Raw genomic sequence first — 16,547 nt, 5'->3', positions numbered from 1 at the left:
TCCTCTTTCGAGGATACGAGTTCTCTATAGCCAATTTAGCTCTGATACCAATCTGTCACACCCCCGGCCGAGGCGGCGGAATACGCTGGGCTGTGCGACTTAGTTCATGGATCACAAGCAAATTGAATATACATCACAAGTTACAACAATAACAACATAGCAGTTACATTCCAATTTAAAGTTCGAATACAAGGTTCCTACATATAATAACAGCTTCATAAATTCGCCTTAACAAGTAGGCAGACATAACAAAAACTAAATGAGACTAGACTACCTGAAAATCCATGAACAAATCTTCTGTTAAAGGCCGATTCACTGATTTCCTAAGAATACATGTGATTTGAGGGTCAACACAAGGCTGGTGAGAGTTACAGGTTTTCTGCTAACCGCAGTAATGATACTTTATAAGTTTAGAAAGTATTTCTTTTGTGGTTAAAACCATGTTTGATAAAGGAAGAAATCATAAGTAATTTCGTGATTGGAATGTTTGTTAAATAGTTAAACCATAAGTAAATCGATACTTAAAATATTTGATAAATAGATAAACCATAAGTAATCCATACTGAAAATGCTGGATAAGGAGTTAAACCATAAGTAAATCCATACTTAAAATGCTTGATAAAGAGTTAAACCATAAGTAAATTCATACTTAAAATGTTGGATAAAGAGTTAAACCATAAGTAAATCCATACTTAAAAAAATGCTTGATAAAAAGTTAATCCATAAGTAAATCCATACTTAAAAAAATGCTTGATAAAAAGTTAAACCATAAGTAAATCCATACTTAAAATGCTTGATAAAGAGTTAAACCATAAGTAAATCCATACTTAAAATGCTTGATAAAGAGTTAAACCATAAGTAAATCCATACTTAAAATGCTTGATAAAGAGTTATACCATAAGTAAGTCCATACTTAAAATGCTTGATAAACAGAGAAACCGAATCCGTGGTTTCTAGTTAAAGAGTCTGTTTAATGCCTATAGTGAGTCCTATAACCGAGCTATGTGACCAGTTATAATCCCTGCACAATGCTTCATTAGACGTCGTAGTTATACTAAAGATAAATATGCACCCGCTTCGATTGATCAGTCGAGGTTGTAGCTAGCAACCGCAGGTGGGGGTGTCAACCCGTATAGATCTATACATACGTATCTCGCTCCGAGGATTAACGGTTATAGTTAAATGGGAATACTAAGTGTTTAAACTTAGGTAATGAATACTGTCTCACTATAGAGGCCATTAACTAGGTTATACAGTAAAGTTTCACTATAAGTGAAATAAATTATGCACATGACTAATAATATTTTTAAACGCATGTATATCGTAAAGAAATCGGTTTATAATATACTATTTTGACAATATTAAGTATTAAAACTAGATATATGTTTTATATGCGTATTCCATAGCCGATATATATATATATATATATATATATATATATATATATATATATATATATATATATATATATATATCCAACATGATTATAAACACATTTCATAACCGAAAAATATATTTAAATATATATTTCACATGTATTCCCCCCCAAAATATTAAAACATAAAAAGGGGCCGTAACACTCACCCTTGAAGCGTGAACGAAGCTCGAGGGTGAAACTTGTCGTGAAAGTTGTCACATGACGTTCCTTGTTCTTAAACGAACCATCGGGTTTATTTATATTACCTAATAAACCAAATGGACAGTTTTGGTATTAGTTATTAGGTATGGAGTGGTCTATATTAAAGTAAATAAATTCTAGGGATTTATTTTGTTAAAATTACTCAACAAGGGATTGTTCTTGTAATATATTTGCATGGCAGGGACTAAAAGTGTGCATTCTCAGCCTAAGCTACAATTTCGGACTCATATTGTTAATATTTTTCGAAGAGAGGGACTGTTAATGTCATCTTACTTGGCAGTTTGACCTAAATGGTGATCTATTTTCAAGAAGGGGACTTATTCTGCAAAATTAACAAACCTAAGTGTTTTAATTAAATAAAATCTAATGAAGTTTTAATCGATCGTCTTCCTCATCTGGACGTGATTTATAGACGAATGGAGGGAAACGAGACCCATCTGCTGGGTCTCTAGGCCTCGGTTGTTCGTAAGGGCTAAAACACAAATAATGGTGATGGCGGAAGGGCTTACAGAGGGTAGTCGGTGGTTGTGAGTGGTTAGCATCGGCAGCAACAAGTCCGACGATAGCGGCGATCGGCGGCGTTGAGCGGCAGGGGGTTGATCCGGCGACCTTCTGCTGCTTCGTCCTGGCTTATGCTTGACGAATACGGAGAGCGGAGGTAAGGGAGGGGGTGGTGGTGAATGGAAACAACACAACTACAGAGGAGGGAGCTGTTGGGTGATTTCTTCACCGGAAATGGGTGGTGGGTGGCGATTTCGAGTGGTTATGGACAATGGACGACTCTGAGGGGTGTTTGGCATTCTATTTTACGGAAATCAGGAGGAATGTGTTGGTGAAACTCAACAGTAACAGTGGGGGTAGTGAGGTGGGTTCAAGGTGGCAATGGTGGTGATTCACGGTTGTCAAAGCCACCGGTGGGTGGTTTCTAGTCAAGAAAGAGAGAAAGAATGGAAAGGGAGAAAGAGAGATAGGAGGACTGAACTCAGGGATGTTTGGCTTGCTGTGATTGACAAAATGGTGGGTGGAAATAAGGGTGGAGTGATGGTGTTCCGTGAATGGTGGTTCAGGAAGGAACACTTTTGCATTCTTTCACTCTTTCATGCTTGCATACTTTGGTCAAATTGGAAAGATTAGACTGGACATACTCCAACAAATGTGTTGACTTTCACAAAGGTCCAATGTGGGTCATGGAGGGAGAGAGATGGAAAGAGACATATGAGAGAGAGAGAGAGAGAGATTCACGTGAGGTAGAGAAGGAAACAATGGTTGAGATTCCTTTTGGCCAATCCAAGCCCTGCCAAATTTTCATTAAATCTCATCTATGCCATAAAAACGATTTTCGTTTCGTGTGTCCAGTTTTCGATGTCGGGTTATTTTTCCGATTGTGCCGAATGATAGATTTTAATTCAAGGATTCTAAAAACCCGAACGGATAAATTTTTTGAGTTGTGGAACTCCGGGAATTTGCGTTTAAAGTTTCACGTCTAATTGGTCTGAAACTTCTGATTTTTCTGACTATTTCAATCTAAAATTACTTCGAGTAGTAAATAAATTATTAGACCATAGTCTGTGTCCAAAAACGCTCTCAAAATTTCTATCTGAGTTGTGCAAGTGCCTCAATGGATCAATACGGTTTATGAAATCAGATAAAGTGAGTGTTATATCGGTTTGGTTTCTTAAAACAGTCATGTCTTTTGCATACGAACTCCGTTTTGGACGTTCTTTATATATTTGCGATCAGGGAAACATGTACTACGAGTCTAGAATATTTTCTTTGTTCAAAGACGCTTAATACAAAATTTCAGTTTTTCAGTCGTTAAATAGAGTTACAGTTTGTGCTTTGTTTCGTTCAACATTTTCCATAGTTCGAGGTAAGATACCATTTCATATCTTATTGTAATTGAAATGACACTATATTATTATTATAATAGACATTAAAATTCAGTCGGTCAAGATACAAAAGGGTCCGCGGTGAACTGACCGTTTATAGATTCAGACCTAAATTCTGGGATGTCACACAAAGAGTTTCTTATCAAGGCATTACACTTGAAAAAAACTTCCATATTATGGCATTGTACTTTCAAAATTTCCTATTTGGACCTTATACTTTGAAAAACCTACCAATTGTTAAAAAAATTTCTTTTTTATTCGGATGGTTTTGCTATAATTCGATAGATTTTTATATTTACAATGTTGTAATGTAAAGTCTATTTCAAATTTTAGTGTGGTACATAAAAGGTGATTACAACCACAAGTATATTATATAAAGTTGGTGAAAAGAATATTTATTTGATCGTAAAATATAAAAGTGAATGGACCAATTTGCCCTTATTGAAAATGATGTAATTGTCTTGACATGTTAAAGGAAAACCGTGTCACTTTTTCTTGGTTTTTGTTTTTTTTTGCTTAATTGATACATAAACTGAGAGAAATAACAGTTTTAACCTTTTACAAATTTGTCCTCATTTATACTTTCCTTCTATTTCCTCAAATTTCCCATTATTTTCTCAAATACTTTTAAACATTATTTATTTACACATCATTTTTTAATGGGGAAAAAACAAGCCACACACCGAAGCTTGTGCCCTTTTGTAATTTTTTTCTTTTATAGAGCAATAGTTAGTTTTGAAGCAGCTTCAAAACTATTCAGGATCATATGTGATTGAGAATGCAAGAAATAGCAACCTACTTTCTCCACATTGCTTTTATTCATCAACATCTTTACATCTATTTTTTTTCTTAACTAAAAGGCTATTTTTCCTTGATTTTTTAATTTATTTAAATAAGGTGGGGTAGGTAAGGTAAGGTAAGGTAAGATGAGGTGCAAGTGGGATTGGGGATGTGTTTATTTAAATAATTTAAAAAATCAAGGGCAAAATAGTATTTTTAGGTAAGACAGGGACCAAACGCGCAACAAAAACAAACAGTAGGGACCTTCCGAGTTAAAAAAATAAGTTAGGGACCAAACGCGCAAATTGCCCCAAACCATACGGACCATTCGTGTAATTTACTCTTTAAAAATTGCATGACAAAGTAACTTCTTATGTTGATAGTTCATATGGTGCCCAATATACAAGGGTTAAATGCAAGAAATAGCAATTTAATTTGATATGTTTGTATTATAGCATCCTACTTCTAATTTCTTTCTACTAAAACGTAAAACATAAAACTTAAAACTTCCAACTTTTTCCTAGTTAAAGCTTAGTACTTTTTAAAATCTACACAATCAATAGATTGTACTTTCAGTTTCGTTTCATATTATATCAGTGAAAATTGCTTTGTATTTAAATGCCATATGTAATAAAATGAAATAAAAGTTGCATGCATGCTATAATAATCAAAAGGGCTAAATGCAAGAAACAACAACATACTTTCTTTCATCATTTATTTCTATCAAAACATTGTAATTTCCAATATTTTTCTCATTAAGATATTGTGCATTTGAAATCTACCCAATTATAACGTTGTACTTTCATTTTTTATTTTTTTCAGCAAGACATTGTAGTTTGAAAGAAAATTGCACTGTATTCCAATGACATTGCTATAATTGGGTAGAATTTTCAAAGTATAAAATGAAAGTAGGATTTTATAAAAGTTGTATAGGATCGATTACATAGTACCAAAAAGCATGTAGTTTTAGCTCATTATTTTTAATGAAATGAGAGGGGAAAATAGAAGTGAAAGATTTATCGGGTGTCAAGATCTTGTAGGAGATTATGGTATGTATCTTTTTCTCATAACTAACTAAATTCCTTAGTGTCATTCATGATCTATTAACTTATTAGTTAGTTGTGTATTAAATCTATTAAATTGTTGGTTGTTGAGATTCCTTTATAAAGTAGAGGTTTCTTTCATTTTCAATCATTCAATAGAACATTCTTAGCATATATCTCTAAAAGTAACTTTGTCTTCTTTCTAAAGAAACCATGTTTGATTTTATACGTTTTTTTTAATCCACAAACCAATGAACGTACTTCTTGCATTTAACCCACACTAGATAATAAAAACATGTAAACCATGTTTACTTTATTATCAATCCAGTGAATTTATACAACGCCGAAATACATAAAGCTCTAGTGGATAAAGACATAAATACCCTTAATTAGTTAAGATAGTCCAAAAGGAGGACTGACAGAAGAGAGAGAGCATGTTACTCAATATATAGTTATTATCTTATTTGAAACGAGGTCGGTGATTTATTATGCTTCCTTAGAGTGTTTTTTTAATTAATTTATTATTTATTTATTTAATTATCATCCGGAACTTTCTCCATACGATTCGTAGGAGCTTTTACGCCTTCGTTCATTATGTCCCGCCAATCGCTTGCGACAACTCCTTTTCGCATCATCAAATTCCGTTAAGTCATGAAACCTGAAATTTACATTGGAATCAGTCATTCCATTCCATTCCATCTTCAAGTTTGTAGGAATGGAATAAGGATTTTCGTATTATGCGTAAAGAAACACTCATATACAACTTATCAGATTAAATGTATATTAGTAGGGGTTTCCCATCAAGGCACTAAGTCCTAGCTTTTTTTTTTTTTTTTTTACAAATTTTCACTCATGTACTTTTCTTTCAATTTCTCTAAGTTTGCTGTCATTTTTTCAAATATTATTTAAAGAAAGGAGAAAATTAAATAAGAAATTTTTTTTTCACATGAAGTCAGCGTGGATAAAGTGGCTGAATAGACGGTGATACGTCTTGGATAAAGTTTCGTATGAACAAAGATTTTTTTTTTGTTTTGTTTTGTTTTGTTTTGTTTTTTTTTTTTTTTCAGTGAATAAAATGTTTTAGTAAGAGTAAATTACCGTTCTACCATTCTCAACGTTTCATTCTATTCAACGTATTTAACAAGTTTATACAATAAATTTGCAACATATCAAACATATTTAACCACATTGAAACAAAAAATTGCGCGGAATTAACAAATTTAAACAATAAACTTCATGGAATTCTATCGCTTGGATAAAGTTACGTATGAACAAAGATTTTATGTTTTTTTTGAAGTAAATAAAATGAATAAAATGTTTGAATAAGAGTAAATAACCATTATACTGTTCTCAACTTTCATTTTATTTAACGTATTTAACAAGTTTATACAATAAATTTGTAACATATCAAACATGTTTAACCACTTTGAAACAAAAAATTGCGAGAAATCAACAAATTTAAACAATAAACTTCATGGAATTCTATCACTTGGATAAAGTTACTTATGAACAAAGATTTTATCTTTTTTTTGTAGTGAATAAAATGTTTGAATAAGAGCAAATAACCATTCTACCATTCTCAACGTTTCATTCTATTTAACGTATTTAACAAGTTTATCCAATAAATTTGCATTAAACCACTTTGAAACAAAAAATTGCGAGAAATCAACAAATTTAAACAATAAACTTCATGGAATTCTATCACTTGGATAAAGTTACTTATGAACAAAGATTTTATCTTTTTTGTAGTGAATAAAATGTTTGAATAAGAGCAAATAACCATTCTATCATTCTCAACGTTTCATTCTATTTAACGTATTTAACAAATTTATTCAATAAATTTGCATTAAACCACTTTGAAACAAAAAATTGCGAGAAATCAACAAACTTAAACTATAAACTTTGTGGAGTTCTATCGCTTGGATAAAATTATGTATTAACAAAGCTTTTATTTATTTATTTATTTTTTGGTAGTGAATAAAATGTTTGAATGAGAGCAAACCATTCTACCCTTCTCAACGTTTCATTCTATTTAACGTATTTAACAAGTTTATTCAATAAATTTACATTAAACCACTTTGAAAGAAAAAATTGTGAGAAATCAACACATTTAAACTATAAACATTGTAGAATTCTATCGCTTGGATAAAATTACTATGAACAAAGATTTTATCTTTTTTTTTTTGTAGTCAATAACATGTTTGAATGAGAGCAAATAACGATTCTACCATTCTCAACATTTCATTCTATTTAACGTATTAAACAAGTTTATTCAATAAATTTGCAATATATCAAACATATTCAACCACTTTGAAACAAAAAATTGTGAAAAATCAACGTTTCATTCTATTTAATGTATTTAACAAGTATGTTTGAATAATAGTAAATAACCATTCCAGCCTTCTCAACGTTTCATTCTATTTAATGTATTTAACAAGTTTATACAATAAATTTGCAAGATATCAAACACATTAAACCACTTTGAAACAAAAAATTGCGAGAAATCAACAAATTTAAACAATAAACTTCATGTAATTCTATCGCTCGGATAAAGTTATGGATAAAGTTACGTACGAACAAATATTTTATCTTTTTTGTAGCGAATAAAATGTTTAAATAAGAGTAAATAAGCATTCTATCATTCTCAACGTTTCATTCTATTTAATGTATTTCACAAGTTTATACAATAAATTTGCAACATAATAAACATATTAAACCACTTTGAAACAAAAAATTGTGAGAAATCAACATATTTAAACAATAAACTGGAGTGTCTGAATTGGTAAACCCAACTTCTCTCCTCTCACTTAACCCATTAAGTCATTGTAAATTAATTAAGTAAAAAAGAAACAACCCTTTAACTGCTTAACCCATTAAGTAAAAAAATAAAACAACACAACACAACACAACACAACACAACACAACACAACACAACAAATTAAGAGTAAAGAGTTTGTTTACCTGCTGCATTGCTGACAAAATCGCTGTTGACGTCCACCAATAACAACAATCGAAGCCTTTGCATGAACCTCACATACTTTATGCCTTCGGTGATACACTTTGGATCTTGTCATATCGGTTGTGCAATTTGCCACCTGGCAAACCGGTTGTGTGGGCCCACCACTACCCGAACCCCTCTTTCCACCCATTGCCGCCTTCTTCCGCCCATCATCTACAAATGCCATGTCATCGTCCATTTCCCATTCTTCCATGATGTCGTTTGTGAACTTGTCATCCATTTTGGATTTGGATTTTCTTCTTCTCATTCCCTTGAAAGAGGGTCTTTACTCTTTATATAGAGAGAACAAGAAAGTGAAGCTTTGGAATAGGAATAAGTGATTCCGATGTTCGGATTCCATGTGGAGGAATAATTGATGGTAAGCCTCTCATTGTCTCTGCACTAGAATAAATGTTTTCATTTTTCTTTCTTTTTTTAAAAAGAATTGTATCGACATCTTATTTTGTCGTATGAGCTTGTTTGTAGTTTAGCTCCATTTAAACAATAGTATATTTTAAATTTTGTAAAGGAAATTTCAAAAAGTAGCAATGTACTTTCTTTTATTTGTGTACTAAAGCATACTACTCTACTTCTTTCTATTACAAAGTTGTATTTAGGAAAAAACCTTTCTTTTTAAGGCACTCTTCTTTGAAATTTCTACCAAAGTTATAGCATGATACTATTGATTTTTTCTTATTAGGACGTTATATGTCTTATATTGTAGTGAAAATTGCTTTGTATTTTATGGACATTGCTACAATTGGTTTAATGATTTATGGCTTATATTATTATATCCTATTATCGTATTGGAATAAAAATCAAGAAATCACAACTTACTCTTAATTATTTGTGTATGATAGTTTACTACTTGATTTATTTCTATTACAACTTTTGAAAAATCAATTATAGTCTTGTACATTAAATTCTTTCTTATTTGGACATTATATTTTGAAAAACATACATAAATATAGTAATGAAAATTCCTTCTTGTAAACTACATCAATGAGCTATTTTGTGTTTTAACTTTCTATAAGTAATAACAAACCCTATTTTCGTAAAGGAAAAATGCATGAAATAGTAAACTACTTTCATTTGTTTGTGTATTATAGCATACTACTTTCATTTCTTTTTATTTCAACACTGTATTTAATATAAATTTCTTAGTATATCTATATAGTAGTGGAAGTGTGTTTGGATTTTGATGCGATTGCTATATTTGGGTAGAATAATTTGATGGTAAGATCATTGTCCTAGAATAAATATCTTTATTATTTTCTTTTTTTTGAACTACATAAACATCCTCTTTTTGGCATATGAGCAATGTTTGTGTCTTCCACTATCTTCATACTAGAATAAATGTTTGTATTCCTTTTTCTTTTGGCATCCTATTGTGACAAGTGAGCTAGTTTGTGTTTTAACTTCCTTTAAATAATACTATATTCTATCTTATTGATGGAAAAATTCAAGAAATGGCAACGTACTTTCATATATGTATTATAATATTCTACTTTTTTTCTTTTTATACCACATTGTACTTTCAAAGAGTTTCTTATCAAGGCATTGCACTTTTAAAAAACTACCATATTAAGACATTGTACTTTCCGAATTTCCTTTTAGGACATTATACTTAAAAAAAACCTTACCAATTGCTATAAAATTAGCTTTTTATTCGGATGGTTTTGCTATAATTCGATAGTTTTTTTCAATTTACAATGTTGTAATGTAATACACAAATCAATGAAAATGCATTGCTAATTATTTTTTCATATAACCATTTGATGCAAACTGATGTTATCAAACACACCATAAAAGGTAATTAGCAGCAAAGGTATATTATAAGAAGTAGCTTAAAAACAGAAATACAGAATATTTATTTGATCATATAGAACATTAGAGTTAACAAATAACTCTACTACCAAAACTATTTATTTGACCATTGTACCTCATATTCCAACCCTTTTATGCCCATCGGAAAATATAAAAGTGACTGGACCAATTTGCCCTTATTGAAAATGATGTTATTGTCATGACTTGTTGAAAGGAAAACTGTGTCACTTTTTCTTGCCATAAATTAGGACCAAACGTGAGGTATCTATATATTCATTCCATTTCACTGGTGTTGAAAATTTTGTATATTTATTATCTTTAAATAAATTAAAATCCGTGTATTTTATTTATTTATTTATCTATTTTTTATTTAAGGGACTTAATCTGCTATCTAAATATGAATGTTTTTTACTTAACGCTGAAAGAAAGACTTGATATGTAACGTGAGAGAAATGACAGTTTTAACGTTTTACAAATTTGTCCTCATTTATATTTTCCTTACATTTTCTAAAAGTTTGCTATCAATTTCTCAAATATTTCTAAACATTATTTATTTACATAACATTTTATTTAATGGGTAGATTTGTGTAACAGAACATCCTATTACAACATTTTACATTTAATCTAGTATTTTTATTATGAAGGCAATTATATTTTGGAAATCTACCCATTTATAACATTGTATTTTCAATTTTTTTTATCAGGATGTTACACTTTGGAAAATATATCCAATTTTATCAATAAAGATTGCTTTGTATATGGATGACATTGCAATAATTAGGTAGATTATTCAAAGTATGATGTTATAATAAACAAATCATTGAAAGTAGGTTGCTATTTATATACAACAATATCCTTAGATTTCCCTAAACCAGTAGTCCTGTACTTTCAATTTTATTCTCATTAAGATATTGTGCATTTGAAAATCTACCCAATTATAGCATTATAAAGAAAATTTCTTTGTATTCCAATGGCATTGCTATAATTGGGTAGATTTTTCAAAGTATAAAATGAAAGTAAGATTTTATAAAAGTTTTATAGGATCGATGAAAAGCATGTAGTTTTAGCTCATTTTTTCTATGAAATGAGAGGTGAAAGTAGCAGTGAAAGCTTCATCAGGTGTCAAGACCTTGTAGGAGATTATGATATGTATCTTTTTCTCATAACTAACTAAATTCCTTAATATCATTCATGATCTATTAACTTATTAGTTAGTTGTGTAATAAATCTATTAAATTGTTGGTTGTTGAGATTCCTTTATAAAGTAGAGGTTTCTTTCATTTTCAATCATTCAATAGAACATTCTTAACATATATCTCTAAAAGTAACTTTGTCTTCTTTCTAAAGAAACCATGTTTGATTTTATATGTTTTTTTAATCCACAAACCAATGAACGTATTTCTTGCATTTAACCCACACTAGATAATAAAAACATGTAAACCATGTTTACTTTATTAGCAATCCAGTGAATTTATACAATGCCGAAATACATAAAGCTCTAGTGGATAAAGACGTAAATACCCCTAATTACTTAACATAGTCCAAAAGGATGACTGGCAGAAGAGAGAGAGAGCATGTTACTCAATATATAGTTATTATCTTATTTGAAACGAGGTCGGTTATTTATTATGCTTCCTTGGAGTGGTTTTTTTTAATTAATTATATTTTAATTAATTTATTTATCATCCGGAACTTTCTCCATACGATTCGTAGGAGCTTTTACGCCTTCGTTCATTATGTCCAGCCAATCGCCTGCGACAACTCCTTTTCGCATCATCAAATTCCGTTAGGTCATGAAACCTGAAAATTACATCGGAATCAGTCATTCCATTCCATTCCATCTTCAAGTTTGTTGGAATGGAATAAAGATTTTCGTATTATGCGTAAAGAAACACTCATATACAACTTATCAGATTAAATGTATATTAGTAAGGGTTTCCTATCAAGACATTAAGTCCTAGCTTTTTATACAAATTTTCACTTATGTACTTTTTCTTTCAATTTCTCTAAGTTTGTTGTCATTTTTTAAAATATTTTTTAAACATCATTTTTCCAGAGAAAATTAAACATATTTAACCACCTTGAAACAAAAAATTGCGAGATTAAAATGTTTGGGTGAGAGTAAATTACCGTTCTACCCTTCTCAACGTTTCATTCTATTTAACGTATTTAACAAGTTTATATACTAAATTTGCAACATATATTAAGCCACTATGAAACAAAAAATTGCGAGAAATCAAGAAATTTAAACAATAAATTTCATGGAATTCTATCGCTTGGATAAAGTTACTTATGAACAAATATTTTATCTTTTTTGTAGTGAATAAAATGTTTGAATAAGAGCAAAAAACCATTCTACCCTTCTCAACTTTTCAATCTATTTAACGTTTTTAACAAGTTTATACAATAAATTTGCAACATATCAAACATATTCAACCACTTTGAAACAAAAAATTGCGAGAAATCAACAAATTTAAACTATAAACTTCTTGGAATTCTATCGCTCGGATAAAATTACGTATAAACAAAGATTTTAACTTCTTTTTGTAGTGAATAAAATGTTTGAATAAGAGCAAATAACCATTCTACCCTTATGAACGTTTCATTATGTTTAACGTATTTAACAGGTTTATTCAATAAACTTGCATTAAACCACTTTGAAACAAAAATTGCGAGATATCAACAAATTTTAACAATAAACTTTGAGGTATTCTATCGCTCGGATAAAACTACGTTTGAACAAAGATTTTATCTTTTTTTTTTTGGTAGTGAAAAAAAATATTTGAATGAGAGCAAATAACCATTCTACTCCTCTCAACGTTTCATTCTATTGTACGTATTTAACAAGTTTATTCAATAAATTTGCAACATATCAAACATATTTAACCACTTTGAAACAAAAATTGTGAGGAATCAACAAATTTAAACAATAAACTTCATGTAATTCTATCGCTTAAAGTTATGGATAAAGTTACGTATGAACAAAGATTTTATCTTTTTTGTAGTGAATAAAATGTTTACATAAGAGTAAATAACCATTCTATCCTTCTCAAGGTTTCATTCTATTTAATGTATTTCACATGTTGATACAATAAATTTGCAACATAATAAACATATTAAACCACTTTGAAACAAAAAATTGCGTGAAATCAACAAATCTAAAAAATAAACTGGAGTGTCTGAATTGGTAAAACCAGCTTCTCTCCTCTCACTTATCGCATTAAGTCATTGTAAATTTATTAAGTAAAAAAGAAACAACCCTTCAAGTGCTTAACCCATTAAGGCCATTAAGTAAAAAAGAAAACATCACAACACAACAGATTAAGAGTTAAGAGTTTGTTTACCTGCTGCATTGCTGACAGAATCGCTATTGACGTCCACCAATAACAATAATCGAAGCCTTTGCATGAACCTCACATACTTTATGCCTCCGGTGATACGCTTTGGATCTTGTCATATCGGTTGTGCAATTTGCCACCTGGCAAACCGGTTGTGTGGGCCCACCACTACCCGAACCCCTTTTTCCATCCATTGCCGCCTTCTTCCGCCCGTCATCTATAAATGCCATGTTATCGTCCATTTCCCATTCTTCCATGATGTCGTTTGTGAACTTGTCATCCATATTGGAATTGGATTTTCGTCTTCTCATTCCCTTGAAAGAGGGTCTTTACTCTTTATATAGAGAGAACAAGAAAGTGAAGCTTTGGAATATGAATAAGTGATTCCGATGTTCGGATTCTATGTGGAGGAATAATTGATGGTAAGCCTCTCATTATCTTTGCTCTAGAATAAATGTTTGAATTTTTCTTTCTTTTTTAAGAAGAATTGTATCGACATCTTATTTTGTCGTATGAGCCTTTTTGTAGTTTAGCTCCATTTAAACAATAGTATATATATTTTATTTGTAAAGGAAAATTTCATTTTTTTGTACTAAAGCATACTACTCTTACTTCTTTCTATTACAAAGTTGTATTTTGAAAAAAACTTTTCTTGTTAAGGCCCACTACTTTGAAATAAATGAAGAAGTAGCAACATATTTTTTTCATTTAATTGTGTACTTAAGTTGTATTTAGAAAAAAACTACAATTGGTTTATATGATTTATGGTAAGTCTCTCACTATCTTTGTAATATTATATCCTATTATCACATTGGAATAAAAATCAAGAAATATCAACTTACTTTTAATTATTTGTGTATGATAGTTTATTACTAGATTTATTTCTTCTACAACTTTTGAAAAATCAATTATAGCCTTGTACTTTAAATTCTCTCTTATACTAATGAAAAATTCCTTTATGTAAACTACATCAATGAGCTACTTTGTGTTTTAACTTTCTTTAAGTAATAACATATCCTATTTTCATAAAGGAAAAACTCAAGAAATAGTAAACTACTTTCTTTTGGTTGTGTATTATATCATACTACTTTCATTTGTTTTTATTACAACACTGTATTTAATATAAATTTCTTAGTATTGGAAGTGTGTTTGTATTTTGATGTGATTGCTATATTTGGGTAGAATAATTTGATGATAAGTCTTTCACATTTATTGTCCTAGAATAAATATATTTATTATTCTCTTTTTTTTTAACAACATAAACATCCTTTTTTTGACATATGAGCAATTTTTTGTGTCTTCCACTGTCTTCATACTAGAATAAATGTTTGTATTCCTTTTTCTTTTCGCATCCTATTGTAACAAGTGAGCTAGTTTGTGTTTTAACTTCTTTTAAATAATACTATATTCTATTTTATTGATGGAAAAAATTTCAAGAAATGACAACGTAATTTCATATATGTATTATAACATTCTACTTTCATGTCATTCTATTACCACATTATACTTACAAAGAGTTTCTTATCAAGGCATTACACTTGAAAAAAACTTCCATATTATGGCATTGTACTTTCAAAATTTCCTATTTGGACCGTATACTTTGAAAAACCTACCAATTGTTAAAAAAATTTCTTTTTTATTCAGATGGTTTTGCTATAATTCGATAGATTTTTATATTTACAATCTTGTAATGTAAAAAAATACAAGTAGGGCAAGTCTATTTCAAATTTTAGTGTGGTACATAAATGGTGATTACAACCACATGTATATTATATAAAGTTGGTGAAAAGAATATTCATTTGATTGTAAAATATAAAAGTGACTGGACCAATTTACCCTTAATGAAAATGATATTATTGTCTTGACCTGTTAAAGGAAAACCATGTCACCTTTTCTTGTTTTTTTTTTTATTTTGTTTATAGGATACATAAACTGAGAGAAATAACAGTTTTAACCTTTTACAAATTTGTCCTCATTTATACTTTCCTTCTATTTCCTCAAATTTCCCATCATTGTCTCAAATACTTTTAAACATTATTTATTTACACATCATTTTTTAATGGGGGAAAAACAAGCCACACACTCAAGCTTGTGCCCTTTTGTAATTTTTTTCTTTTATAGAGCAATAGTTAGTTTTGAAGCAGCTTCAAAACTATTCAGGATCATATGTGATTGAGAATGCAAGAAATAGCAACCTACTTTCTCCACATTGCTTTTATTCATCAACATCTTCACATCTACTTTTTTATTTTTCTTAACTAAAAAGACTATTTTTCCTTGATTTTTTAATTTATTTAATAAGGTGGGGTAGGTAAGGTAAGGTAGGTAAGGTAAGGTAAGATGAGGTGGAAGTGGGATTGGGATTGGGGATGTGTTTATTTAAATAAATTAAAAATCAAGGGCAAAATAGTATTTTTAGGTAAGACAGGGACCAAACGCGCAACAAAAACAAACAGTAGGGACCTTTCGAGTTAAAAAAAACAATTTAGGGACCAAACTTGCAAATTGCCTCAAACCATAGGGACCATTCGTGTAATTTACTCCTTTTAAAAATTGCATGACAAAGTAACTTCTTATGTTGATAGTTCATATGGTGTCCAATATACAAGGGTTAAATGCAAGAAATAACAATTTAATTTGATATGTTTGTGTATTATAGAATCCTACTTCTAATTTCTTTCTACTAAACATAAAACATAAAACATAAAACATAAAACATAAAACATAAAACTTTCAACTTTTTTTTCTAATTAAAGCATTGTACTTTTTAAAATCTACACAATTATAAGATTGTACTTTCAGTTTCGTTTCATATTATATCAGTGAAAATTGCTTTGTATGTAAATGACATATGTAATAAAATGAAATAAAAGTTGCATGCATGGTATAATAATCAAAAGGGCTAAATGCAAGAAACAACAACATACTTTCTTTCATCATTTATTTCTATCAAAACATTGTAATTTTCAATTTTTTCTCATTAAGATATTGTGCATTTGAAATCTACCCAATTATAGCATTGTATTTTAATTT

At 29.8% G+C, this 16,547-nt stretch overlaps 1 protein-coding gene and 1 pseudogene across 2 annotated transcripts; both read right to left on the bottom strand.

Annotated features, from left to right (window-relative positions):
* Window positions 1-5,582: 5,582 nt before the first annotated feature.
* LOC145109516 (squamosa promoter-binding protein 1-like) lies at window positions 5,583-8,607 on the bottom strand. The gene is made up of 2 exons (XM_079046693.1): window positions 8,313-8,607; window positions 5,583-6,009 (listed from the first exon to the last, which is right to left on the bottom strand). Exons 1-2 carry the CDS (start codon window positions 8,588-8,590, stop codon window positions 5,892-5,894), a joined length of 396 nt encoding a protein of 131 aa, XP_078902819.1. The 5' UTR covers window positions 8,591-8,607; the 3' UTR covers window positions 5,583-5,891.
* A 2,533-nt stretch (window positions 8,608-11,140) lies between these two features.
* On the bottom strand, window positions 11,141-13,816 carry LOC145109506 (squamosa promoter-binding protein 1-like; annotated as a pseudogene). Its single transcript, XR_013709059.1, has 2 exons — window positions 13,521-13,816; window positions 11,141-11,976 (listed from the first exon to the last, which is right to left on the bottom strand). The product of XR_013709059.1 is annotated as a squamosa promoter-binding protein 1-like (transcript).
* Window positions 13,817-16,547: the final 2,731 nt, after the last annotated feature.

Source organism: Lactuca virosa, chromosome 1 (assembly GCF_052849685.1).
Source record: "Lactuca virosa cultivar CGN04683 chromosome 1, Lactuca_virosa_CGN04683_v6, whole genome shotgun sequence".
In the NCBI taxonomy this organism is placed as follows: Eukaryota; Viridiplantae; Streptophyta; class Magnoliopsida; order Asterales; family Asteraceae; genus Lactuca; species Lactuca virosa.
The sequence above is the reverse complement of the archived record's forward strand: the minus strand, read 5'-3'. Positions and strand labels throughout refer to the sequence as shown.

Coding starts and splice junctions, on each gene's coding strand:
- LOC145109516 (XM_079046693.1), bottom strand. CDS start 8,590: ATGGATGACAAGTTCACAAACGACATCATGGAAGAATGGGAAATGGAC. Junction 6,010..8,312: donor TTTTGTCAGCAATGCAGCAG/GTAAACAAACTC, acceptor TGTAAATTTCAG/GTTTCATGACTTAACGGAAT.